This window comes from Haplochromis burtoni, unplaced genomic scaffold (genome assembly GCF_018398535.1).
Source record: "Haplochromis burtoni strain Fernald_Lab_line unplaced genomic scaffold, NCSU_Asbu1 Contig_43, whole genome shotgun sequence".
In the NCBI taxonomy this organism is placed as follows: domain Eukaryota; kingdom Metazoa; phylum Chordata; class Actinopteri; order Cichliformes; family Cichlidae; genus Haplochromis; species Haplochromis burtoni.
This window is the reverse complement of record NW_024582404.1, coordinates 2,017,761-2,044,716: the sequence shown is the minus strand read 5'-3', so window position 1 is coordinate 2,044,716 and position 26,956 is coordinate 2,017,761. Positions and strand designations below refer to the sequence as shown.

The 26,956-nt window shown below is 43.3% G+C and overlaps 1 protein-coding gene across 4 annotated transcripts in view; it reads left to right on the top strand.

Moving 5' to 3' along the window:
• The window catches only part of ypel1 (yippee-like 1), a 30,923-nt gene extending 4,062 nt beyond the window's left edge, over nt 1–26,861 (top strand). For all 4 annotated transcript variants that reach the window (XM_005921940.3, XM_005921942.3, XM_005921941.3 and 1 more), the window contains exons 2-5: nt 4,445–4,729; nt 18,345–18,388; nt 20,722–20,830; nt 21,969–26,861. In XM_005921940.3, the coding sequence (XP_005922002.1) occupies nt 4,613–4,729; nt 18,345–18,388; nt 20,722–20,830; nt 21,969–22,058 (360 nt within the window). In that variant the 5' untranslated portion in view covers nt 4,445–4,612 and the 3' untranslated portion in view covers nt 22,059–26,861. The remainder of the gene's footprint in view (nt 1–4,444; nt 4,730–18,344; nt 18,389–20,721; nt 20,831–21,968) is intronic.
• Nucleotides 26,862–26,956: the final 95 nt, after the last annotated feature.

Here is a 26,956-nt window from a genome sequence, read left to right as displayed (position 1 = left end):
GTGGTTACCAGAGACGCACACTGTGCTGCCTCTTTGTTTTCACTTTGCTCAGTGCGAATGTCAGCTGTTACCTGTCCTCTCCACTCACATTGCCACCCTTTTAAAATATCTTTCTGCTTTTAATTTTTTAAAAGCCAAATATATTTTTGTTTAATTAAGAAACAGAAGCAGAAGGTGAGATGGCAGGCGATGGAGTGCATGGACACAATAGGAGGAGACGACAATGTTGCAGGATTCAAAGCGTCGTGTTTAAAGTGTTTTATCTGCAAAACTCCAGAAATGTTAAAGTTTCATCAAAGAAACAGAACATGTGGTTTAAATGGCCTGAAGTCAGCAACTTGGCTTATAAAGTGTGTGTGCGTGCGTTTGTGTTTACCTTCATTGTGTACGTGCCACTGGGGTTAAACTGAGCTAGTTCAGAGGGGATTTTGTCCTTTTCATGCAGGGATTAGGCCTCGGCACCTGTGCAGATTATACTGTATGTATGTAAACGTGGTTCTCTGCGTGGGGCCTCCGTGGGCCAGAGTGTGTCTGCATGTCAGGTTTTTACCTGGCTGATTGTGTGTGTGTTTTTGTGTATGCATACGTATATATTCGTGTTTGTGTTTGCAGAGCAGCCATGCTTCATGCTGCTTCCTGTTGAGTTGCGGAAGTTCCTTTGTTTTCTGTCTGGCTGCTGGCTTCTGTCTCGGTGCTGCTCTTCCTGTTGCGGCACATTGAGCTCAATTGGAAACTTCTCGAGCCTTTTTAATTGTTTTCCCTCGCAGGGCCGCAGGGTTATTGTTTTGAGGGGATTTCTGTCTAACGGGGCAACCTTTGCTATGCAGAGATTATATTAAGAGAGGCGTGTGGTGGATTTTTCCTTCACTTTGCAACTCTTGAGAGATAAAAGTGAAAGTCTGAGAGTTTGGGTGTACAATGTGCTGGTTGGTGTTTGAATGGGGAAATATGATCCACAGAGTCGGATTCACCGTATATTTCAGCCAGAGAATTTGCAAACTTCAGGAATCCTCACGCTCTGGTTTCATAGGGGGCGCTGGTGAGCCCGAAAATATAAATATTCCATATTCTTCATCCAGTTTTCAACATGATTTTAATAGGCCAGGGTGAGAGAGGGAAACACATCTCTGTGGGTATCAGGAACCTCACAGCACCATGGGTCCCTTTACATCCTCGGCCATTTTTATTTGGGAGAATTTTGGCTTCCCTGCAAGAAAAACAAAAGTGTGTGTAAATGTCATTTCATACCCGTTTGGAGGTGTTGTTGATATGCATTTGTCTCAGCCATTTAGCACAATTTACCACCATTTATGGAGGATGAGCTCACGATGCGCCCCCTACTGCACCCCAACCTGAACTGCAATCACATTGCAATGGGACAAACAGGAAGGGGAATGCATGTCCTGGATCTATAAAGGCACCGTTTGTAACATCTATGTAGCCATTAACTGTGTTTATCCATCCAATTATGGTAACCATGCCAACCCAACTGACATTCACAGTTTAGTCAGATGACGTTAAAGCTGTGTAGTTTTGGGAAATCTAAAGTCCTCAAGATTTATCAAGATCCAGCCGGGTGTGTTTACCACGGTTAATTTTATCTCCCTTAACCTAGTAACCTTAGTTAACCTGATTAGCATTCCGTTAGCCCTGCATGTTTAGGGGCTGAGGACTTTGACTCTCTGGTAAAGTTACTGCATGTTGCTCATTTCCTGAAAGTCAGTAGTTCAGCAGAAAAAGGCTTAAAAAAAATCCATATGAGGAAAGATGCACTTTGTAAATCAGTAACAAAGTTAAACACAAGCAGGCAAAGATGACTTTTCTCAGCTGTCAGTAGAAACTTAATCAGCGCTAAAAGCACAGCAAATAACAGGCATGCATTCAACAGGTGTCCAGAAACTCGACACCAGTGTTCAGGTGCTCTGCGCCTCCTGGCTGCTGATACACTGCTGCAAATCAATACATGTACCTTCATCGGTCAATCAGCCAATCAATCAGTCTGTCACCTTTAGCACCTTCAATCAGCGTGTGCTCTTCACATGCAGCAACCAGTAAAATAGAAAATGACACAAAATATGATTTTTAAAAATGAACACAATGCTATTTTTAGCACCATGCACAGCAGTGAATGTTTGTCTGCAGAGCTGAACAGTGAGTGGGTCTGAATGTGTTCAAATCGAATTCTGCGTGAGTTCCACTGCACCTTTAAAAGTTACAGCAGTGATTCATTTATTTTGTGTAAATGTGGAGAAATGCCTCAGTAAATAAAAATGTGTTTTCTGGCCTGGCTACAATGCACAAACCTAACGATTAATAATGATTATTCTGAGAAGTTTAAAGGCCAGGACACCGAGTGGGGCTTTGCATTAGCTCTTCGTGGGTTTACTCGTTGCAGTTTAGTTTGCAAAGTTCAGCTTCAGGTTAGTTTTATTTTCTGAATTTTATAAAAGTGCGGGTTTTACTAAGGGCCAAGATACGATGCTCACAATAGCAAAACGCAACAGTTTGTGAAGGAAGTTGAGTCACAGTCCGGTGGACATCCCAGTAATCACACACTCCAAAGCCTCGTGAGGCTGGTTGTGTCACAAACCCGACCACACTGGGGGGAAAACTAAAACTAAGAACACTTCCTCAGTTTTTCTATTTGCTTTTAGTTTGGCGAGCACAAAATATCCTCTCATTTTATTCTTTTATCCAAGTCTGTTTGTGGGATGTTTTTAACACCTACTTTTAGTCTTTTCTTGATTTAGATTCAGTCCAGGATCACAGCCTTGGTGTCTGGGATGGGGCTTGTTCAGGCATGTCCGTGGAAGTTTGAAATCTGGGAAAAAGTCTGCATGCTGTTTGGATCTGGTTTAATAATTAAATGCATTTTTAAAACATTCTTGCAAAGACCTTTGCAAACTTTTGTGATCATATTTATTCATTTTAACAAATTTGGGGACACAGTTTGCTGTGGGAGACCCCTGCCAACACGGACTTCTGATTGTGTATGGAGAAGCGATATGTGTGGTGGTGCTGTTAGCAGAAAGCAAAAGATGGAGCAAACCAAATCAAAGGAGGCAGAGGGGGAGAGATCGATTACACTGAGCTAATTTAGGCTCAGTTTCTAGCCTGCACAGGTGCACTTAAATGAATCTAACAACTCCCCCTACCTGCACAGTCCCACAGGGAGAGCAGAGAAACCGTAGCAGTGTGAAAGTAACATCTGCATGTCAGTGCAGTTCCAGGAGCCGACGAGTCCCCGCAGGACATTACATCCTAACGAGATCATCAATGTCACTCACTTCACCTGCAAGTGGTTTTAATGTTGTGGCAGATCTGTGCAGGTCTGTCACTCCGGGCTCTCTTTTTTTTCTTTTTGAGGTTAAAAAAATTCCACATATGCATTTTAATGTGAGCATTAATCTCTTATTGGTCAGCTGGGAGTCGCATGCTTGCAAACAGGAGCAGAAGGAGGAGAAGGAAGACTCCACGTGGGTGGATGTTTAGCATCTGTGTAGACCTGCAGACGTGTTTTTCGTGAACCCCTTTCAAAGCTCGCGCCTATTATCGGGATTCTGTTTCATTGTCTCAGCAGCTGTGCTGGTGTGCAGTTTTTACTGCAGCGCTGCAGGCGCCTGCTTTCACTTTTACCTCTGAAACCTTTGCAGACAGTCGTGTCTCTTTCTTCTTTAAACGCCACGTTCCAAGATAAGGCCAAGAGATGTGACTAATGGTATCCTTTGACATAAAATCCCAGAAAGTTGATTCATATAAACAAACGTTTCATCAGTCAGCCAAGTTCATTCCAGACTGAAGAAATCACTCGGCTGAGTGATGCAACACTTCTCCCACTGAAAACGCTGCCTGGATCGTTCGGCGTGCATTAACATACTTTGACGTCAAGTGTCCAACAAAAACTATTATGAGCCATTTGTTCGTGCAAATTAATGACATGAGAGGAAAACTCATTGAGCTACTTGAAAAACTGACATCTGAGCAGCATTTCCTTAAGTTTCTACAGGCACAAGAGTTGGTGCCGAGTTTTAGATTCGAAATCCTATATTTTTGTCTTTTGAACGATTTTTGTTTCTCCTGAGAAATTCCTCTGACTTATCTCCAAGCTGCTGATCTCTCCTCGCATCTTTCAGTCTAAAGAGACAAAATGAAGACAGGCTGGTTTCTATCATGTGCTGTGAAGAAGAAAATAGTTTGAGAGCAGGTGAAACGTGTTATGTGGCTTCTGACTCGTTGTCATATTAACTTACATAACCACGCAGCCGTGTTGGTCGGGGACAACATGCGACTGTAATCACTTAATAGATGTTTCTAATCAAATGATTGCTCCAGTGAACGAGCTGTTTATATTGGAAATGCAATTAAGCTCACGAGCGCTATAAATAGGAAGTGCGGAACGTGCCGCTCACCACATCATCTCTTTCCTTTTCCCACTTATCCGCAGGTTTGATTTTCTCCCGTGGTGTCTGTGTGGAGCGTGCCACACACCCACTCCACAACAACGACGGCTTTTGCTTGCATCTTCCAGTGTTTCTTCTGTCAGCAAGTCCAGCAGAGCTGCAACTCTTCCAGTGCCAGCCCTGACACCAGCGAGGAGCCCTGCCCCACTGACATGGTGAAGATGACCAAGTCTAAGACCTTCCAGGCTTACCTGCCGTCCTGCCACCGCACCTACAGCTGCATCCACTGCCGAGCACATCTGGCCAACCACGACGAGCTCATCTCAAAGGTATGACGGCTCCACACGAGCTCGCTCGTCCCTGCTCTTTGTATAAAGCCACCCTGCAGCACTTCACATGACTTCAGCTGCTCTGTTTTATTTATGGGGGAAGGAAAGCTTCAGGGTTTTGCACTTGTCTCACAAATCTCACAGCAGCTACCCTTGGTGCCATCCCGAAGGTCAACTAGAGAGAAATATTACATTAGTGCAGCGTGCTTAAAACACCCTGATCAGCAGCGAGTGTTGGCCCTCTCCTTAGAGCTATAAATAAAAGCTGCGAGTGTCGGCCCATTCTGTAAGCTATAAATAAGCGTGGATAACGTGATGTAGTCGAAGAAGCAAATGTAGGTTACTGTGGCACAGTAAACTGTTTTTAGCCATACTGTCTGTTTGAAGACACGTCATGACGTGAGAGCAGAACAGAGAATTAATCTGAGCGAGCGCCAGCAGGCTGCTCCGCGCCGCACACTCGTGTTTGTTTGACTACTATGGTGACCAGCATGCCGCAGGAACTTCTCGTAATCTGCCGTGCTCGCCTGAGCTGACAGAAAATTTTAGTTATATAAAATCTAAAATGCGAGTTTGGAAGAGCTACGAGACGGGAGTCTGTCGATAAATGGGTCTCTCGAATCCCATAAACTGGCCTCGCTTCCTGAGCTCATAGCCTGAAGCCGGTGTGGAAGTGCATAAACCTGCAGTGTTCACGAAGGCCAGCAGGGGGCGAGACATTCAGTTGCAGGGTGAGTCCACCTTGTTATTGACAAACCGTTACCGTATGAGTGTGAGGTGTCCTTTAATTGATCGCATCTGGTTTCAAAAAGCTACCATGGCGATGGCCGAAATGTGTGACGTCACTATCGCTATGTCCGTCTTTAATATACAGTCTATGCTTGAGCGTTCTTTAGCATAGTGACTAGTGCAGTTCACTCTGTTATAACCTAATGTTGTGGTATTAAATGTATGTTTTACAACCAAATATTTACTTTCAGCCAGCTCAGCGAGCGGGCGTGCTCACGTGAATTTTGGGAGCTTTTGTTTTTTTCTATTGTTCCTTCAAAATAAGAGCTCAGCCGCCTCGTGTTAGGAATAAGGTGGATCGTGTGCTTTAAAGCCTTAACAATGTGCTATAAGAGATTCACTGTGCAGTATTTTATAGACTGTATATCAAAAAAGGCTCAAGCTTAGCATTGTTGATGCCGCCATGTTTATTTTTCCTTCTTTGGAGCTGGCGATGAAACCACCTTTAACCAAAACGTGGTTATCCATAACATGTGTCACATAACTTCATTATAAATACTTCTGAAGGCACAAACAGCACAAACATGCTGAGGAGGTTCAGTGACTCAGTCAGATTACCTAAAGGCTCACAGGCTGCGAGTGGCTTTACCCGTCTGTGTCACAATCCACCTGTTACTCAAAGTGGGTCACCTCCTAGTGTTGCATAACTTAAACAGCTGACATGTGTAAATAAAAACCTTACGGGTGTCATTGAGGGGAAACTGAAACTGCTGCGTGTTTGTTTAATATCAGGCTCTATGCTGTGCATTTAGGCTGTTAATCCTGGCAGTCTTTTTGGGATTGACTCGCGTTTTGACACTTCATTTCTAACCCTGACTCTTGAACCCTAATCAGTGGAGATTTTAAATAAGTGATCCTCACTAGATGGAACTGAATTAGAAGCACCAGCAACACGCATGTGAATTTGTAAAGTTAGAGCTCTGAAAGTGTTTGTGCTGATTTATGCAGCTCACGGTTAAAATCAAGCTCTGATAATTATGCAGACTTATCTGCAGATCAAAATGAATGGCATGTTTTCCTTAGTAACCATGGGGATGACTTTCTCAGGCAGTCATATTTGACAGCATGCTCGTTATATTTTGTGGTGAATAAATATGTCTAAACTGTGAAATCCCACTCAGCAATATCTGATATCAGTTCTGGCAAATGACACAGATGAAATTTTACGTGATGCTCAACTTGCTGCATCTCCACAGCTCGTGTACCTGTCCGCTCGGGCGTCTGCGCCCATAAATTCTCAGAGGCTGGGATGCTGGGCGGGGCTGCTATTATCACTGACGCTGCTCGAGCATGAAAGAGTTGGTCGCTCTATTAAAGTGTTACTGCTGTGGCTATTTTTGCTTCTGTGGCTGTTTTTGAGTTAAAAACGTCAAAGCTGAAAGAGCCGCTTTGGTTCGCTGAGCATCTTTGGTAACCTCGTACGTGCTTTGAAAATCTGAGATGGAAAAATCAAGACAGTCGAGCTTCGTATCTGCGCCGCTGGCCTGGGGACGTGTTTTTGTTTGTGTTAGCTCATATCGTATATTGTCATGATGTAGATGAGTGTGGCTTTAAAGAGCTGCATATTGCAAAATGTCAGAGATAATGTCTTCAGATTCCATAATCTCCATGAACAAAAGTTTTAAATAAGTCAATGCATGGATGGCAACACTTTAGAAAGCCACAAAAATCATTCAATCTCAGACGTTCATTGACTGAAAGTTTGAGGCTGATGAGCATGAAAACCTCAGCGCTCTTCTACTCACCTTACCTGTCATCGCTGGGCTGGTGTGACTAATATTCCCGTGACTGTGCTTTTCATTCTGACTTTACCCTTTTTTTAAGGTAAATTACCTTCATCATCATCCACTCCTGTCGAGTACGAACAGCGTAAAGGTGCTGGTAGAAATGATGTGTCACTCGTTGAATCCAGTGTTGCCGTCAGACTATTGTCAGAGAAATTCATCTCCGCGAGTCTGTGACCTGAAGCGAATCTAGACGACACATTATTATAAGCGTCATAAAGTGTCCGACGGTGCCAGTCTGGATTTAAAGTCGGGAATCTCAGGGAAAATCTCTGAAAACGCGAATATTAGGACCACTAATTTCAGCACAGTTTTCACAGTACCTGGCGGTGGGACTGGTTTTCAACTGGTCGCTGGTATCAACTCGTGACCCTCCTCTGTGATGTGTCTGTCGAGTCAAATGTCTGCGTAGTCCTGTGGAAAAAAGCCTCAGTATTAACTTCCCATCATAAATGACTGCTGATCGTGTTGTTGCTGCCTGCACATAAATCCTGTCTTCACTAATGATCAATTCTAGCAGAGACCAAACCAAACCAAAAACCTCATTTTACAGTCAGAGCGCACAGCAGGACGCTGAAGATTCAGCCAATTTCCCAAAATGAAATTGTCCTGCCAGGGCTGGTCATTCATCAGCCCACAGAGAGTGACAAATGTGAACCTGAGTCAAATACAAAGAGCTCTGTGGCCCCTTAAAGTCTGTTTATTACACGATTTCTGTATCGAAGTCCACGCTGGCATTTGGGGGCACAAACGTGCAAAGGTGTGAAAGCGTCGCTTTAACGCCGGCCGTGAATCGGCAGCTGGAGGGGAAAGTTTCAGAACTGTGAGATGAAGCGGAGCAGAAGTGGTGACCTTTACGTGTTACGACGGCGTGCTCCTCTGCGTTAAGGCCTTCCCGAGCGCTAAGCTGATTATTTAAATGGAAAAGTTGATCAATCTGAGCTTGGATCGACTGTGTGGAGGCTGCGCTGCTGTAATGACCTCACGTACGTCACGTGGAAAAAACTGAAACCAAGTACAGTCGAGTAAGGGCTGGCATTTATTTTTACATTAAACATAAAGTATGCATTTCCACGTAACATATTTGACATAAGATCAAACAAAAACAACAACATGAAATCCGACATACCTGATAAAAAAGGTAAAAGAAAGAAAGACCTCCAAGTAAATAATCTGCCCACTCCAGCTCCGACGACCAAATACAAACAGTGGGGAAGAGGGTTAGCTCCACCCACCACAGCTCCCAAGCTAGCAAGGAGTATATATTCATGCTAGCATTTATGGCGCCTAAAACACATTTATGATACACACATACTACACACTTATAACATCTAACAAAAACAAGCTTAATAATGACAATAACTGAATTAAAATCGCAATCAGAAACATCCAGGTGGCTAAATATGCATTATATGTGTGTTTTAAAGTGTTGGAAAGAAATGACACCCACCTCTCCCACAGGGGAATTGTAGAAAAGGGGAGAGGCAAAAGGGGTGCACTGTATTTATAGGATTGCACCAAAGAAGAAGAAGAAAAGAATGAGGAGGGGCTCTAACTGATAATGAACATAACTACAGGCTTGGAGGCCCTAAAAGTCGGGTATAAAAGGAGCAGTTTGGGGGTTTAGAACACATTTTGTGTAATTATAACAATGTGATTTATGACCCTGATACATGGGTACTACTGGAACAGCTATAACATTACCACTGGCCCCTATGTCAAAAATCCAGTGTTTAAAAATTCTACATATATGTGCTAATTCTCTCCTGAAGCAAATGCTGATAACTCTGTTTGTTGCACAACAGCACGCTCAGTGAAAAGCTTTACCACCAGCCTCTCAGAAGGTTCGGAGGCCTCGAGGTGGTAAGTTTGGAGTTGCAAAGTCTGCACAACGACAATTTCACTGGGTTTTAATTTTTAACGAGTGTCATAAATCATGAATGCGATGTGCCTTTGGCCTGAGAGAGGGGGGGGGTGTCCTCATTTATCTGCGCCTCACTTAACCTGTCGTGAGCCATGTCAGATATGTGGATTTATCTCCACGCGCAGCAAAGACTGTGACAGGGGAGAAAGGAGGTTTTATGCAGTGAAGGTTTATTGGATCCTGCGCGGGGAAATTAAATTGTTGCTCCAGCAAAGTTGAACTGAAACCGGGTGGCTGTGGGTGGTGGTGGTGGTGGTGGTGGTGGGGGGGATAAAGCAATAAATGAAGAGAAGTTTAGCCGATGTGGCTCATGCAAATAACCTTCAGTTTATCAGCAGAAGAAAAATGTAGAGGGAAACATGATTCATTCATGGGATGTTATTTAAATCGAGGCACCATTGCTTGCTCTTGTAATTAATACATTTCTTTCGCGCTTTTGCAAATAGGAAGTCGATCGTGGAAGAAAAAGCTATTAAACGTAACTTTTATGACACGGCTCATCCTCAACGGTCAAAGCTGGATTAAAAAACGTTTAGTTTTCATTACGATGGATGAAAGTGAAGCTGAAACAATAATAACTGCCCTGTTGCTCAGTCATTCTCTTATCAGCGGCTCCTTGTTTACCATCAAGTAGCAGCTTGTTGTAATCTCCTCCATAACCTCTCGCTCAGTTGACACAGCGGCTGATGACGGCCGATCGGTGACTTACTGGATCAGGGCCGGTCCGCATGCTTTGAGGTCAGTTTGACTTTCTCTGTGTGGCTTGGAGAAGACGAGCATGTAGCAGGGAACGGAACAAATGCTTTTACACACTCTTGGCTGCGATGGGCCGTCTCCGATTCAAACGGTGCCAAAACTAGAGGTCAGCTGCTGTTTTCCAGAGCAAAGTTCCCAGAGAGCTCTTTTTAAGGAAAATATGCAATACTGTGTGTTACTGAGTACAGGCCTGTGTGGTTAAGGTGCTGCTGAATCTGATCAGGCGTAATGTTGCATTGAAATGTCAGCCAAAAGAAGCCGCCTGTTTGCCTTTTGAAATATTTAATCTGCAGTTACAGCAGCACCGCACGGCTCGAATGGCCGGTGTGGCAAATGTCTCACCGCGGTCATGTGTTATTATAAGCATCAAACCCACGTTTCCTGTGCTGCAGTCATTCTTCTTGATGTTGCCTCCCGTGTGACAAACGATTAGATGGAAGCAACACAAGAATGACGGTCAGAGCGGGAGGAGCTGAAGGTGTTGAAGGTTGTTGAGCCTGTCTGCTGGCTTTATTAAAGTCACGCCACATTGTTTCTCAGTGTTCCTCAGAGATGACACTGGAGCAGGAATGCTGGAAAACCAGCAGCACCAGAGCGCTTCTGTCTGGGAGCTGATTTATGACTTCACATTAGCCACGTCCGTGCCGGCCTTTGTTTGGTTTGTGGGCTTTATTTCCATGGGAATAAATTAAACCTGTCTTGTTTTCTCATGAATTATTGAGGAATCAAACCACAGACATCCTGCTGCTGTGTTTACTAACATATAACCAGAGATGGTGTTGCTGTGGTTAAAGCTGAGAGGCGATGTTTGCGTCAGACTGCAGTCAGAAACGCTAACGCGCTTTAAAATGCCCCGCGCTGTTGTGACAAGTGCAAACGATTCAAGTAACAATTAGCCGACCAGCAAACTGGTGAATAATTACATTTGTTTAACTGGTCAGGAACACCAAGGCAACATTCACGAAACTCCCCGAACAGTAACCGAGCTGGTTGGTGGTTTATGATGTTAAATAGTTTTATACGGCCATAAAAATCTCTATTCTCCATCTGTTTCTTAGGAACACGATGAGTTGGCAGTGCTAAACAGTTCCCAGTACACCACTGGAGTAAAGAGTGAAGTCACTGGGTTGTGTTGCTGTGTTTACTGGACAAATGCGACTGATGACGGACGACCTCTTTAAGCCAAACAATCCACGTCTATAATAATTGGATTTCATTAAGAGCGCTTCCTCGGACAGGCTGTTCTTCTCCGGCAGGTTTCAATGCTTAAAATGAGGCTCTTTGCTCCTATTCTGCCTTCATAACACTAATATCTATGTAGCATGTTTTTTTTTTTTTCTGTAAATCCTGACCTGAAGTGCACGTAATATTTTTATTTTTTCCCCCAACTCACTTCATTGTTAGTTTTAATTAAAGAAGGTAAAAGGCGTCCAGAGAGATCAGATGCTACAAAAGGCTGCGTGCACTTCATTTGGATGCAGATATTTCAGCTGAAGTTCAATTAGCAGCCTTTCATCGGGGTAAGTGTCAAAAGGGTTTCTCAAGGCCGCCGTGCATGTGCTTCCTCCTGCAGCCTCGCAGGAGATAATTTCACAATCGTAGCTCCTGCAGTTCAAGCGCCGCATAATTAATACAGAAAGCAATCAGAACACGGCCAGAAAAACTGCAAATGTCAGGAAAACCTGCGACGCAGCGCAGCAGTAAATGTATTTTGTTGCATAATGCTGCCACGTGGACTCACAGCCACAGTAACAGAAGCTTTGCCTCCTTCATACAAGCGCAGGAATGCGTTTTCAGTCTTTTTCTATTGTTTGAGAAATTGCAATTGAATGATTTTATTTTTAAAGTAGAGATGTCACTCAAAATAGGACAACATACAATTATGTCTTTGACCACCAGTAGGTCACCTAAAGTATAATCCATGTAACTGTAGAGAGGCTAATTTTGAGGATAATTATCAATAACATGAGTGCTGATTTAAATTTCCCAGCAATCATTTCAAAATAAAATAACCATCGTAGTTACAAAATAAAAGTTCTGCCCATGCTCAACATCACCTGAATCCCTTGTTTGACTTTTGAGCTAAAGAAAGTTTGTATTCAGCAGTTTTTTAAATATTCTCATGTGATTCAAAATAACGAAAAAGCTTTGAAACCTGCGAGTGACTCGACCCGCAGGCCTCCCGTTCTCAGGCCCAGCTTACGACGGTGACGTCAGGGAGCAGAGCGCTGACGGATGTGACCGTTTAATATGTTTCCAAAATTTCATTTCAAGTGTCGTTAGATCACATCAGGACCCCTCCGAATGTTCTCATCGCAGCACTCTGATTGGTGTTTCTCGCTCCGCTTTATGTGGAAGCGTCGTTGTTTATTGTTGACCCGGTTGTGTTCTTTGTAGATGGATGAAAAACACAAACGTGCATTTTAATGTCTGATTTCACACAAATGCATCGTACCGTGAAAGCATCCATCTGGAAATCATTCTTAATATCTTGATATTGATTGTTGACCGTACCTCACACTGATCTATTAATAAACTCCTCTTTCTGCGCCACACCTCGCTGCCATGTGTGTGTTCAGTCCAAGGCGGCATCGCTGGACCTCAGCATCGAGCCTTCTAAGCCGATTATGTTACTCAGGAGAAGATGACACCGTAGTCTGGTGTTTTCCACTGCATGGTGCCAAGGACCGCTCGCCTTGTCCATGTTTGATTGTCATCTCATGTGAAAGTATCTCACACTGGTAGTGCGTTATGTGGGGTTTTTTCATTGTACGTGGTCTAAGCAGAGGAGAAAGTAGTTCCTGAGCCCTGTTTAAAAACAAAAACACAAAGGGAAGTGTTGGAGGAGATCTGCAGGTTCTGACAGATTTCTCTCCATCGCTGCAGCCTGAGTGCTGGAAATCCCCTGAGTCAGGTATAAAAAAGAAGAGTGGGGGAAAAATGTTTCGTTACCGAGCTTGTGCACAGAGTCTTCGAGGCATGCCAGGCAGCGAGGGAAGATGCAGATGGAGCAGCCTGAAAGAGAGGATTAACCTGAGCACATGGACCAGAAGGAAGTATGGCAGGCACAGTGGCCTCCCCCCTCCCGCTTCAGCCACTAAACTAAATATGTTTATTACCCCAGCCCTGAGTGGAGATGGTGATTTATGTTTTTTATGGTGGAAACCTGATGAAAATGTTTGAGGCAGTCTTGGGATTGATGTGCATCAGCATCAGTTAATGTGCAGATTATATGTTTCATAGAACACTGATGATGCATTTAAATCACTTGTACGGCTGTTTATCAATTAAAAGAGGAATTAATCAAACAAATGCAATATTTATAATATTTTATGTCTGTTTATTTCCTGGGCTGATTCCTGCAAACTGCTGCAGCAAAGCATGCAAAGTAAATAAACATATTTAAGCTGGATTTTAAGTTTGCCAGCAAACACGTTCCTCGGGAAATGATGCTAGATTGTTGCTGTAGGATATATATCTATTTTATATTTATATTACAGCAGACAACTTTTTAAAATATATTTCTCACTGTTCTGATTGAGTTGAGGCTAAAACTGTGTCGATATCCAGGCCTGACTTGTTACAGTTCCTAAGCTCTGATTCTATGGTCTGTTTTTGTCACTGATTTGTTAACATGAAGGGCAGCTAGACAATCAATGACACGGTTTAATTTCAGTCAACACCTTCAACCCAAACACGCTGAACACAAGACGCGCAGGCACAAAATCTGATCGGACACGTGTTGTTGTTGTCATCCTGAGCACGCAGCTTCTTTTCAGCATCGCTGTCGCTTCATATTTTTATCAGATGCGGGTTACAGATAGCGATACGGCATCCTGAAATCAGAGCAGCGGTTAAGAGCAGAGCGTGAAGGCCTGCAGTGTGAACGTGGTCCTGGAGCGGGAGGATGCCGCCCGAATACTGACGAGGAGGCTGAGTGTCTCATTCAGCACCTTGGCCTCGTCCCACCCATCGGGCTGATGGAAGTCCCTCTAATGGATTGATCGCACTTTTCATTTCTCACCATTAACAGACGCAGCTCCTTTTTTCGTCTTTCTTTTTTAAACCATCTCTAACTGGAAGTTTGCCTGTGACAGAGAAGTCAGTTTAATATTGCTCTTCTTTCTCTCTTCTTTAAAAAAAAAAACTCCATTTGACCAGGAAGGTTTTGTTGAACCTTTTGGCAGCAACATCAGCGGTGATGTTTAGCGGTGATTGTCTCACTTATAGACAAAAGTCCTCACCTACAGTACATCCATCGCACCTGTGGGTTACAGACAATTTCAGTTTTATTTTAATGGCATCACTTCACAACAAAAACGATCTCATGGAGAGAGAGAAAGCCCCAATGATTCAACAATCCCATACCTGCAAACACTTGGTGACAGTGGGAAGAAAGAACGCCATATTAAGAGAGGCAAACAAAACTGGATGCCTCTAAGAGGATCACAAACCTTTAGATGACCAGATATCCTGTAATGATCACGCCAAGAGTGCAACATGGAAAAAGGACTAAAACTTTAAATGCGTCCACTCGCAGAAAAACGTTGAGTGGGAACACTGGAGTGTGTCTCAAATATTTGGATGAGCCACAACATTTCAGGAAAGATGAGATAAAGGTTTTAAAGCCTCGTCCTGACTCTGCAGCACGGCGGAGGAATCATCGTGGTTCAGCGCTGCTTTTGAACCAATGAATGCAAAAGTTTAGCAAGTTTCACAGGCGGGTTTGGGTAATGCAACAACACAGAGACTCAAAGCAGCAAGTAAACCAAAAACTGCAGTTTCAAATAAGAAAACTGAGGTTTGGAGGGATGACATGAAAAGGACAATTTCTTCTATAATCAAGTTCAAACTGCGTCTCATTAGTTCATGTTGAAGTTTCACATAAGCTCTGATATGTCCCGTCGGAGCATATCTGTGAGTGAACGCTACAGGACTTATAATAAAACAGAAGCCAACACAAACTCTACAAACACCAGATCTACTTTCCTTACAAACGCTGTCCTCTAACTGAATTTGTACAGAGCCTTGGGATTTAAGAAGATTAAGTTGGAGCTGAGCTTCACCTGCAACAGCCAACATCTGTTAAAACAGATGGTAAAAGTTGACCTCAGCGTGTTTGTTATAAGAGCTCTGAGTTAATCTCTTTTCTTTCCTTTTTTTTTAAACACAAGTGTTTGTTTCACAGCTTCTCTTTCATTTTTATGGCGTCATTTTAAGAAGACACGCCGGTGACACGGCACACTCACTGCTCTCACGGTGGATTTGTGTATCGTGTGTTTGGCTGAAGGAGAAGATTTCTGTGTGCGAGGTCTTGTTCCCTTTAGTCCCATGTGGTCAACAGGATATTCAGGGATTTTGAGATTTGCTTTGTAGAATTTATTTCTTGGGAACAAGCGTTTTAAAACGAGTGTGATTGCAGCAGCTTAAAGAAATGAGCTTGGTAACCACACTCCAGTTTTTGTCATGTTTTATTAAGCAGCAAAAAAACAAGCTGTGTGAATATTTCCAGCTGGTATCTGATTCTTGCTGCATGGTTAAACAGTCAACAGAGCAGTCCCTGGGATGTCTAGCTGGACTGCTGGTAGGCTGGAGGACGCTCGGGTTGCCGTCTGTCTCCCAAAGCTACTATCCGAATTTCTTTCTCTCTTTTTTTCTTTTTAATCTTGTAGGATTTTCTGTTGCTAATGTTTTAGTGAATGTTGCAGCAGCTCGAGAAAAAAACACAAGCAAAGTAAAAATAGACTGTGGGAAACAGATAAGGGCAGCAAGAGATGGAGCCTTTTGCCAGTTGTTCAGCTGATGGCGAGCCACAGAGCAGCACAGATATGACAGAGTAACCCGCCACCCTCTCTGGCCTAAACGCTGCCGAGGACTTGTTGTTAACTCCACGGGGACCGACCCAGTTCCCTCTCGCAGCTAAAGGTCGCATGTCTTGTGGCGCTGGACTGCATGTGTGCATAGATTTCCCTTCAAACACAAACATCAAAGTTAAGGATGTGACAGTAAGAGTTCTGCAGAGAGAAGGGTTTCCTTTTTTGCACCTCAAATTTGTTGCTGGGACGAACTGCTGACGTCTGAAATTCAACTTTGCCGGTTTGGACAGATGCTGGGCAGTTAAAGATGTCCCCCGGGCCTCAGTGCTGGTTGTGGCTGTGGTCAGTGAAGGAGGCAGCTGGTGCTCCTATTAGGCGGTATTAGCTCAGCGCCCTCAACCGCAACAACAAATGTATCTGCCACACTCATTTGCAATGGAAAAAGCAAAGCCGATCGAGGCCTGTCGCCCAGCCTGGGATGACGGGACCAGAGGATGGAAGCCTGGCAGGCTCTGTTGTCACTCACTGTGACGGCTTTACTGCGCTCTGTTTACATTTTACAGAACAGTCGTGTGTATGTTTAATGGCAGGCAAATAGCAGGATCGTAAAAAAGGCCAGTTTTCTTTTTATTACCTCCAACAGCAATCAGGACTACATATGTGAGTGAGTGTACCCTCCAGTATTACTGAAACAGCCCCAACAATTGGCCACTCCCCTGTAAACAAACTTGGTGACTGTGGGGAGAAAGAACTCCCTCCCGGTCAGCAGCAGGCGTCGGCTGTCCCTCAGTGACCTGCTGGAGCAACACTACCATAAGTTGTTTGTGCAAGCATCTTCTTAGGACCTATAGTCAGATTTTAAGTTTAAGCGACCTCTAGTGGCTCTGTGTGGAAATGCAGTAACATGTGCACTATGTGCGTTATCTTTAAACATTGTGGATTTGCTTTTTATTCTTTTTAAGCTTGTGTCTCTATTTTAAACCAACTCCTGATCTGTAGCATACTACTGTAAAGTATTAATTGTGCGTTATCAATGTAAAATTCTCTTTAATTGTGTCTTTGGTTTATTTTTGGCAGATGCTAGCAGACTCACATCTGCTAGCGGCTAAACGTGTCATGCCGATATAATATGAACCTGGGTAGTTCTGTCTGTGATAGTCCCACTTCCCACAGGTAAGGCATAGCAAGCTTTATCTGCCTCGACAATAATGGGAACCATGATTTACTAAATGAACACGATGTTATATTAAATGCAACATGGAACTAGTGATTGAGCCTATAAAGTAATCTGGAAAGTATTTACTGAGCTCATGGAGGAAGTAAGAATCAGGCCCGTTTTCCCATAGATTACTATACAACCAGACATCTTTGCAACAATAGGAATCGCCCCTGCTGGACATTTGAATGACTGCAAGTTTAAGGCACTTTCTTGTTTGCTTCACGTTCTCTCTGTAAGCAGCTCAGCTGGCTCATCTGTGCTACTCTCAGACAAAACCTGCCGCTGTCATTGGTTTGTTCTCATCATTTCTGTAACTGAAGACTGAAACACCCCCAAAATGTTATTTGAGTACTTGACTCAAAGTTTCTTTTGTTTGCAGCAGCATGTAAAGCGCTATACAAATACAGGCCATTTACCATTTACCATGAACACATAGGACCCCCGGTTACTCACATCATCCTTCTCTGCAGAGACATTTTTAATTCCAGCCTCATAAGGAAGGCTGTGTTTGATTTGCCTCAAGGAATCCCTGCTTATGCTATTTTCAGGGATGTAAACATAACAGTTCCTGTCTAACGAGAAAACTCCACAGGGTGCGTTTAATAAAACTGATGCAGGGTTTTCAGCTCATTTAGGGGGTGATGACGATGATTAAAGTAGTTATTATTAGCTGTGTGTGTGCGTGTGTGTGCATGTGTGAATCCCTGTTAAACTGCAGCATTCCTCAGACATCGGTCTTCTATCAGCTGCTGTGAAAGCTGCTTTGTTGTTCGGCAGATGCACTGGATACCTGGAGCTGCATGTCAACAGTGGAGCTTGAAATGTTGAGATTGCAGATGGAAAAACTGTAAAAATGTGACTCATTCGATTTTTACCTTGATTTTATATGATCCATTTATTCAAAACAAACTTTCATCTGTTTCCTCATAGCCCTACTTGTACTTTAATACTCTACTTTTGAGTAGAGTATTGACCTCTTCTTACATGACTGTCCATGCAGTACTTAGCAGAAACTGAAGTTTGTGAATACTGAGTCGTTGTTTATGTGGTCTAATGTTTTTACTGCTCTCACGTCCACATTATTCATAGACCTGTCTGTGTTGTTTATCTGCTCAGGCTTCTGCATTTTTGAGCCTCATTTTATTCCTTACCTGCAGCCAAACTTGTGCAGGACTGTTGATAAGGTGGAAGAACAAGAATGCACAGCAGTCGAGGGGGGAGAAGCACCCCGGGGCGTCAGATGCTGACATTCTTGAACTCAGCGGTGCGGCGCAGCTCTTTAATGTCAACTTACATGATGTCTTTTTCTCTCTCTCTCTGGTTTCAGTCATTTCAAGGCAGTCAAGGAAGAGCCTATCTGTTTAATTCAGTGTAAGTATGACTCTCACACCTCCAGCTCACCCTCCTTGTTTCTCATATAAGCAGTCTGACCTATAGCTTAGTTTGGCTTTAAAACACAGTTCAGTTATCTGAATTCTTCTTTCACTCCACTTTGCTTTCAACATTTGCCACTTTCATCAGTTGAAACACCATGTTAGCTGTTGAAATGTTGAAAGCACTTTCTTCTTAACTGCACAGGCCAAAATTTAGAAGCGAAAGAGGAACGATCACCTCCACTAACCCCGTTCGCTTCTGCAGAATTTGTCGGAGTAGCCATTTACAGTTATTTTGATAAGTTCTACTCAGCACATGCTTTATGCACGCACATAATCACTGTTCAGGAAAAGCACACTTAAAGCAACCCATCCTTTAATTAATAGTTCCCACCCCCATGTCCTCATAGATGCACACATTCCAGTGATGAAGGTTCATAGGAGGAAATGTTGTGCCGGGATGCTTCTTTGTACACCTGCATCTTATCAGTGCACTGCTGCAGCCAGAGCTGTTAGCATGAGATGCACATAAATTTTCATGCTCTCGGAGCATGGATCTGTCATGCATGCAGACTGCACCACAGTTGGCTTACAAACACCTCCTTTAGGTGGCCTCTGTGGGTTCATAAAATGATATTGCATGCCAGAAAATTTAACTACAAACACTCAAAGGAACTGCAGATTTCTGGCACCATAGTGACTCAGAAACAGTCTGGTTCCAGTTTGCAGCAGCCAAGCCCAGCAAGCGCCGATTTATTTGGTGTTTTTCAGGTCAAACGATGTCAAAATAATTGTAGTTTTCAGTTTAGATCACACACACGACCGGTTCAGCTTTTGCACTATTTCTAATCATGTTTTAATGAGTCCAGTCATTAATTTATCATTTGACCTGGAAACAAACAAATCATTTCTTACCGGTGAACACAGGACGAACTTCCATTCTTTCAGAGTTTCAGTCCGTGCTGCAGAAAAAGCTGGTTAGCATTCATCTCTTTGAACCTGAGAGCAAGTTTTACCGGTCTATTTCTTGGTTGGTTGGTTTTTGGGACTCTGCTCTCAGTCTTAATGAACCGCGCAGAAGCCGCCCCCCTCTCTGCCCCCCAGAGCCCCGAGACATTTTGAGACAGTGTTGCTTTTCAGCAGCTTCGTGCCACCCGACTCTGAATTACATTGTTTCACCTGTCACAATGAATCGAATGAGAGAAGCAGTTTACGAGCGTCTGAATAAATGATTCCGAACAATGTGAAAGCAACCGAACCCCTGAGACAAAGCTTATGGTGCGCTGCAGGTAAAAAGACATTTAGGCTGAAAAACAGAAACATTTGTGGTGGAGGGAAAAAACTAAAGGTTTGCAGACATCTACCGGTTGCTTGGTTACATATAATAATTTCAAAAGGAGCGTGTTTCTCATGACGTGTTCGTTTAATTAAAACGCCACTCAAACTTCTCTGCAGCGCAGCGTTTTTAAAGGGCCAGTTCACCACAAAAAGCAGTCCAGTCAGTCTGCCTGGATTGTTTTGCTGTGAGTTATCAGACGTGTCTGCCTTTCTCCTCATGAGGCTGACCATCAGGCGCTTTTCTTTCTTGTGTCTACATCTGCCAACAAATCCAAGCGTGCAGCTCGCTGACAGTACGGGTCAGCCGAGGTAGACGTGAATGTTTACATATTCTCACACCGTCACAGGTTGCTGCACCTCTGCGCGGCAATACCAGTTCGTCAGCAAATTAAGTAAGACGCCAAGGTTCGCGGTATTTTCAAGGAAAGGCTGACGTCTGTAGAGCTGATGTGTCCCTACCTGGTAAACTTAAAGCAGAGGATTTAACAGCACAACAAAGATTTTGGGGGCAAACTAAGAGCAAAGTGTCAGCGTCGAGTCATTCTTAACACGTTTATCTTTGCTTTGCTTTCACTCCTGAAACTTTCTGCAAGAAAATAAGATTCGGTCTATACAAAATGGTTTGGGTAGATTTAGGCGCGATCGTGGCTCAAGAGTTGGCAGTTCGTCTTGTAACTGGAAGGTTGCCGGTTCGAGCCCCGGCTCTGACAGTCTCGGTCGTTGTGTCCTTGGGCAAGACACTTCACCCGTTGCCTACTGGTGGTGGTCAGAGGGCCCGGTGGCGCCCCAGGGCAGCTGTGGCTTGCCATCGCCAGTGCGTGAATGGGTGGATGACTGAATGTAGTGTAAAGCGCTTTGGGGTCCTTGGGACTAAGTAAAGCGCTGTACAAATACAGGCCATTTACCATATTTAATCACAGGGCCTCTATTTATGCTCTGCTTTAATTTCCTTGACCCTTGTGACCTTTCCTGATCTCCCTGCCTTCCTTACAGGGTGAATGTCGGCTGCGGGCCAGCAGAGGAGCGGGTTCTCCTCACAGGTTTACATGCTGTGGCTGATATCTACTGTGAAAACTGTAAAACCACCCTTGGCTGGAAATATGTAAGTAATTTGCTATTTAAACTTTCCCCGTCTGTCTTGATGGATCACTTAAGGCTGCTGCTTTGTTGTTTTGCATCTGTGTGGTTTTTCTAGTTTCTGAGAGAACACATTATGCTGTTACAGGTCAGAAGAACGAGGTTGCTCTCATTAAAGAAACTGTGACACTTTTTCTTTTTTTAAATACTCAGGTTTTTGTTTGGGCTCAGAGATTGAACACTCTGTGGTATCCAAGTGTGCAAGATAATTACAGTGCCGAAAGGTTGGCTGCAGGCAGCCAGGCTGGTACCTCTGAGAATCTACAGTGATTAAATGTCAGGCCGTTTTGAAGAGGCTTGTCCTGGTAATTGTGTGAAAAGAGTATAGAAGGGTGTAAAATAACTGAACACGGTATAAAGACAGGGACTCACTTAAAGCTGCTGCTTCAGTGACAAAAACAATTAGAGATTCTCCGAAAAGCCCTGCAAGCAAAGCAGAGCAGGGCTGGTTTACAAGGCAAACCAGGCTGAGCAAATATTCACAGAAGCAGACTCGCACGAGTCTCCCGGAGCTCAGCAGGGCCGGGACATATGCCGGAAATCATACAGCACTTAACGAGATGCACTGCCGGTCTGGAAGTTTAGACCTTTGAACGAAGCGATTTGGACACCGGAGGAAATATTTCTCATATTTCTCTCTGCGTCTCTCAAAGCCCTGCTGTTCTCTGACGGTGATGTGATAGATGGTGATAGTGCTACATCAATGTGTTCATCTTGGATGCTTGAATGCTGCCTCTACGCTTCCCATGTTCTCCATATAAAAAAAGGGCTGGGACAAAATCGCCAGTCTTTCTTTCTTTTTGTGTGTTTTTATGACTATTAAAAAAAAACGGAAGATGTAAGCGTGCCAGATTTTAGCAAAGCTGCTAATTTACATCAGCAGTCCCTGCAGAGCACGTTAGTCTATATGATGCACCGGTGATGGTTACAAAGATGCACCGATATACGAGAAAAGTAAAGTGAGCACAGATGAGCCACTGAGATATGAAGAGCAGCTGTTTATTGCTCTTTTTCCACTTGTATTCCCACTGTCACTCGTTTTGTTTGATAATGTGTTTTTCTTTTTCCTGACTGATTCTCTGATGTTTTTCCTCTTTTAACAGGAGCACGCGTTTGAAAGCAGTCAAAAGTACAAAGAGGGAAAGTTCATCATCGAGCTGGCTCACATGATCAAGGACAACGGGTGGGAGTGACGCTCCGCCTCTCCGTTTGTTTTTCTTGTTTTTGTTGTTGTTTTTCTGACCTGGGAATGCTCTTTATCGAACTACAGGGGGAGGGCGCTCGTCCGGCCCTCCCTCCACCAGCCCCCACACTTTCCTAACAGTTAAAAAAATCAAACACCTCCACCTTCCCGCCTTCTCCACGTGCACACGCACCCACCTGCTCATTGTGAAAGTGAACAAACGGCGACCGCCGAGTGGAGCGACTCGTTGAAAAACGACGTCATGTGAGTCCCGCCGTTACTTCCCCAGAGCTTTTGGGATCGACCCCGCCCACTCTCAACCCGCCGCCGCCCCACCGAAACACGCTTACAAGTGATTGTGGTGACGTGTCGACCACTATGCGAAGGAAGAGAGAGACTTCACCGAGAGGACGTTTCTTTCTTTTCTTGATGGTTATTTTAATGTTATTTGCTTCAGTTTTAACGTCGGGTTTGGTAAAGATTTGGTTTGGCAGCCGATGGATGTTACTGGTTAGCATTATATTCCCTGTCAAGTCTGTGTTTATTCATTTTGTCGGCTTGGTGTATCTCTGCCTCTAGCTGAGCATGCTTTTCTTTGCTAATGTCCAAATGAGTAATCAGGGATGGGTGAGGAGCAGAGGGGGAAAGGGAGTTTATCGTAGTTGCAAATATGTAGCAGCATCTTGCTTTCTTTCTTTTTTTCTTTTTTAAAGAGGCAAAGAATGAGTTTGCAGTATTGTGGAATTTTATACCTGATATTTTTCTGTTTTTACCCTTTTTTTCGACTTTCTTTTTCCCTCTTTCTGGTACTTTTCAGCACCCAAAAGCATTGAAAGCAGCACCTAGTATTCGTTTGACATAAATGGGTATATATATACGTATACATAGATCTATAGATACATATTTGTAGTGTTTGGCTAATTGCGATTGTGGCTGGTCCCAGTTTGCAGCAGTAGCACGAGTGAAAGACGAAAAAGGAGCAGAAATGGTTATTAGACTGGGGATCCTTCCATCAGTGCCCACACATCATAAAACACGATGACAGAGTGTATTATCCCATTGTCTGGTAATGAAACAATAAGAGACACACTTACATATGAATATAAATACACATACTATGATTACATATCCATAAATACTATGAAAATGTTCGTAGTACGTCGATATTGGAACATGGTTTCTATATATATATATTTGCTGTCACGCACATATGTATATATGCATATTACTGTGTGTATATATGCATTTTGTGTGTGTGGTCATGCATTATACAGTGGCATACTTGAACGACTTCGTTTGCACTTTGCAGAGGCGTTTGGTCCATCGCGGTTTGGAGGCAAAATGTTTGTTCGCTCTCGTTTCCCAATGGCCTTCTCACAGATGAACGACAGATTGTTGGAGATGGAAAGGAAGCTGGAGCAGGAGGGCTTTGTCGACTCTGGTATGCTTAGCAGCTGCCTGTTAGATACTTTGAGGAAATTTGGTTTCATTTTGTTTAAATTCCGGGTTTCCTCTCACTTCTTCCACACCACAAAGTAGTTTCCAATTTTTTGCTGCTATCCTGGAAATCCCGCCGCTTCGCCCCGTTCTTCTAGATCTTTTGCACTTTACGTCCTTCTCTCTCTCTCGGAGCGTATGAATCGTCTCTTTGTGGACAGCATCTGTGATTTGCCTCCAAGCCGTATGAATCTTGTGCCTCTTCAAAACACGAACGGCCTCCCTCTACTTGTTTTCTTTTCTTTTTCCTTCTGTTGTGCAGTGCATAACTCTGAAAACTTTCATGTGAACCGATGTGTCTTCCCCTTCCCTTCGCCCCCTTCCTGGTTCAAAGAAGTAGCCCTCAAAATAACATTTTTCACCAAAATCCTCAGAGCTCTATGGATAACAGAGACTTGGTATATATACACACATATATTTTCTACGTTCAGATTTAAAGGTGCAAAAACAGATGGATATTCAGTATATTATTTCTCAGAGTAAAGCAAAGAGGAGGAAGAGGTTGCCCGGGACTTGTTGGACTTTTTAATCAGAGGGATTAAAAAGATGGCAGCAGGTGATGGTGTGGGCAGGGTGGGACACGATGGGAGAGATTAAAAAAAAAATCAAAAAAAAAAAAATCAGCAGTGATTGATTACTTTGCCGGCAAGGTCAGTCAGATCACACGACCTTTTAACCTAAAACTATGACAATGCAAACCCTTGATAGTTAGCAGTGATACCTACTTGAAATATAAATACATAAACAGCTAAGATATTGGCCCGTGTTACAGTTTTTGTACATAAAGTAACATATTTAAGGTTTTATACGTATTTCTACTGGGTTAGTTCTTTTACTTCCCCTACTTGAAGCACTTTTGTTCACCGTACCTCTGGCTGTGTGGTGTCTGGCGTGTGCGCATACATGCATGTGTGTTAATCCACATGCATGCCTGCACACCAAAGCGAATGTTTACCTTCTCTTCCTCAGTTTTCCCCTCTTTCCTTTTTGAGTTTTCCTGGTGTTTTTTTTCTTCCCTTTCACAGCTGTTTGGTTTCGCTGTCTCGCCCGCTGATCTGCGAGGTTGACAGCCAGGTTAGTTTGTTTGGAAGTGATTTATCCCCCGTTTGGTTTGTTTGCTTTTTTTTCTGTTAGCTTGTTTATTTAGCTTGTGTGGTAAGAGCCCATTAGAGGGCCGGTGTTTAGGTCTCTGCTGAGCCATGTAGACGTTGAGGGCGAGCTGGAATCTCCCACCATGTCGCAGGGAGAGCCTTTACCAAGACCCTTTGGCCACCACAGTCAGTGTCTCCTGTGCTGAGGGCTTTCAGGTGTAGAAATGCACCCTGTGGCAGCTATGTCGGAGGTCGTTAGTTTGCGGCAACACTGGCTGTGAATATCTGATTGTATTTTTTTGAACGTATTCATTCTCGTGGTGTTTTTCTTTTTTTGTGTAAAAGTGAACTGTTACTCCCCTTATCTATTTGATCGAATGGCTTGTTTTGATGATAATAGCCTGTTTTAGTCACATCTCAGTTCTGGTGCTGCATCCTTTCGATGTTTTGCAGGACACGCAGGGCCTGTCAAACGCAGGCAAGAATTTGCAGGTCTGTCCAACAACTTAATGCATAGAGTGTTGAGCGCAGCTGCAAGAGTTAACCCCGTAGCATCGTTTGGGCGTGTGCTCAGAGGTGCAACAAACTTCTATGTCGTATCAAACTTTTAATGGCCTGTTTTTGAGTCCAAATTCTAAAGTATTGAAAGATGATGTGAAAGATTTGAGGTCCTTCAGCCAGAACTAGCTTGTCTTTCCATTTCCTGGTAACAAGCTGGAAAACTACAGACTGGAAGGCCATCGGATAAAACAGTCATTGCATTAAAGCCATGTCTTCTTCCACATGTCGTGAGATTTGGTCAGTTTAAAGCTACAAACATTAGATGTTCGCATGAATGCATCGTTAGATGCTCGAAGGTTGCAGCTCCTGAACTATGATGAGCTTTTATTAAAACAGCAAAGTCTGATTGCATTAACATAACAATGCCACAGCCCCTGCCTTTAGGTTGGTTTACCTCTGTGAACTTTCCACACACTCAGTCTCACAAGACCAGCACCGGTAGCAAAATTTGGAAAGAAATCTACCTTACAGGACTGTTTGTGTCTACCTGAATCATTACTGAATGCACACACACAGTTGTACGATTTCCCTCTGCTACATGCACACAGCCAGTTTCTCTTGAGGACCTCCACATGGCAGCAGCAGCAGTTTCTGGGAGCGACCCGACTGCAGAGCCTCTGTACTCTACCCTTCGATAAGTCAGTCAAAATTGAACCAACAAAAAGCAGCTGCCAGTGTCACCGCCAGTGCGTACCAAATAAAGACCCAGGCTCTATCGAATGCATCAGTGTCATGTGTCAGCGGGCAGGAACGAAGCCAGGGGCCACGGTCGATGGGCCCCTGGAGATTCGACTGCGATACCAAAATCAAAGAGTAGAAAACCTGTCACCTATGACATTGTCTTTCTGTAGAATGTTTTGATTCTCTGAAATACAGCGTCAAAGCAGCCTGGATGAAAAATGTAGATATTTGCTGCTGAAAACTGTTTACTTTTTATTGTTGTTCTGTTGTTATCGTGGCACTGGCTACCTACTTTTTGCGCTCTGTTACTGTCTAAACAGGATGTTGATCAAAGGCTAGATGGGTATACGGGGAAAAGACTGTACAAGTTCTTTTCTTAGGACTGTTAAACTACAGTTTGAGGTCTAAAAGCATGTTGTATTTATGATGTCGTGCCTGTTTTTTGTTTTTTTCTTCCTAAATTTAAAAGCAAATATTCTGCTTTTTATTTGACTACATTGCTTTGCATTCTGTCTTATTAAAGCCATGTCACATGTCTGTTTTCACTCTAATGTAAACTATCAGATATCACAATAAAATTTTCAATGGCATTAAGTCTCAGTTTGTCAGAAGGTGTCATTATTTTTACATTTTAAATTTCATATGCCATTTTCCGTAGCACATTAACTTTTTCTGAATGTGTGCAAGTAAGACAGCTTTTTGTATATTAAATTTTTAAACATATACAATCTAAAGATTATGCAACTTTTATTATTTATATTTTGAAATGTAAAGAGTAAGCAACCAAGTGCTACTAATGAAATCAGTTGATTAATTAATTATTAATCAGAATGACCACCTCCATAAACGTCATAAACATCAGCCATGAGAGAAGCAACTGTTGCCACTTTCAAGGAACTGAAGCCCATCATTCTACAGTTTTTCAGAACAATCTCCCCCGGAGTCGATGTTCCCACAAATTCATCCCAAGGTCAGACCATACAGGGAGTGCAGAATTATTAGGCAAGTTGTATTTTTGAGGAATAATTTTATTATTGAACAACAACCATGTTCTCAATGAACCCAAAAAACTCATTAA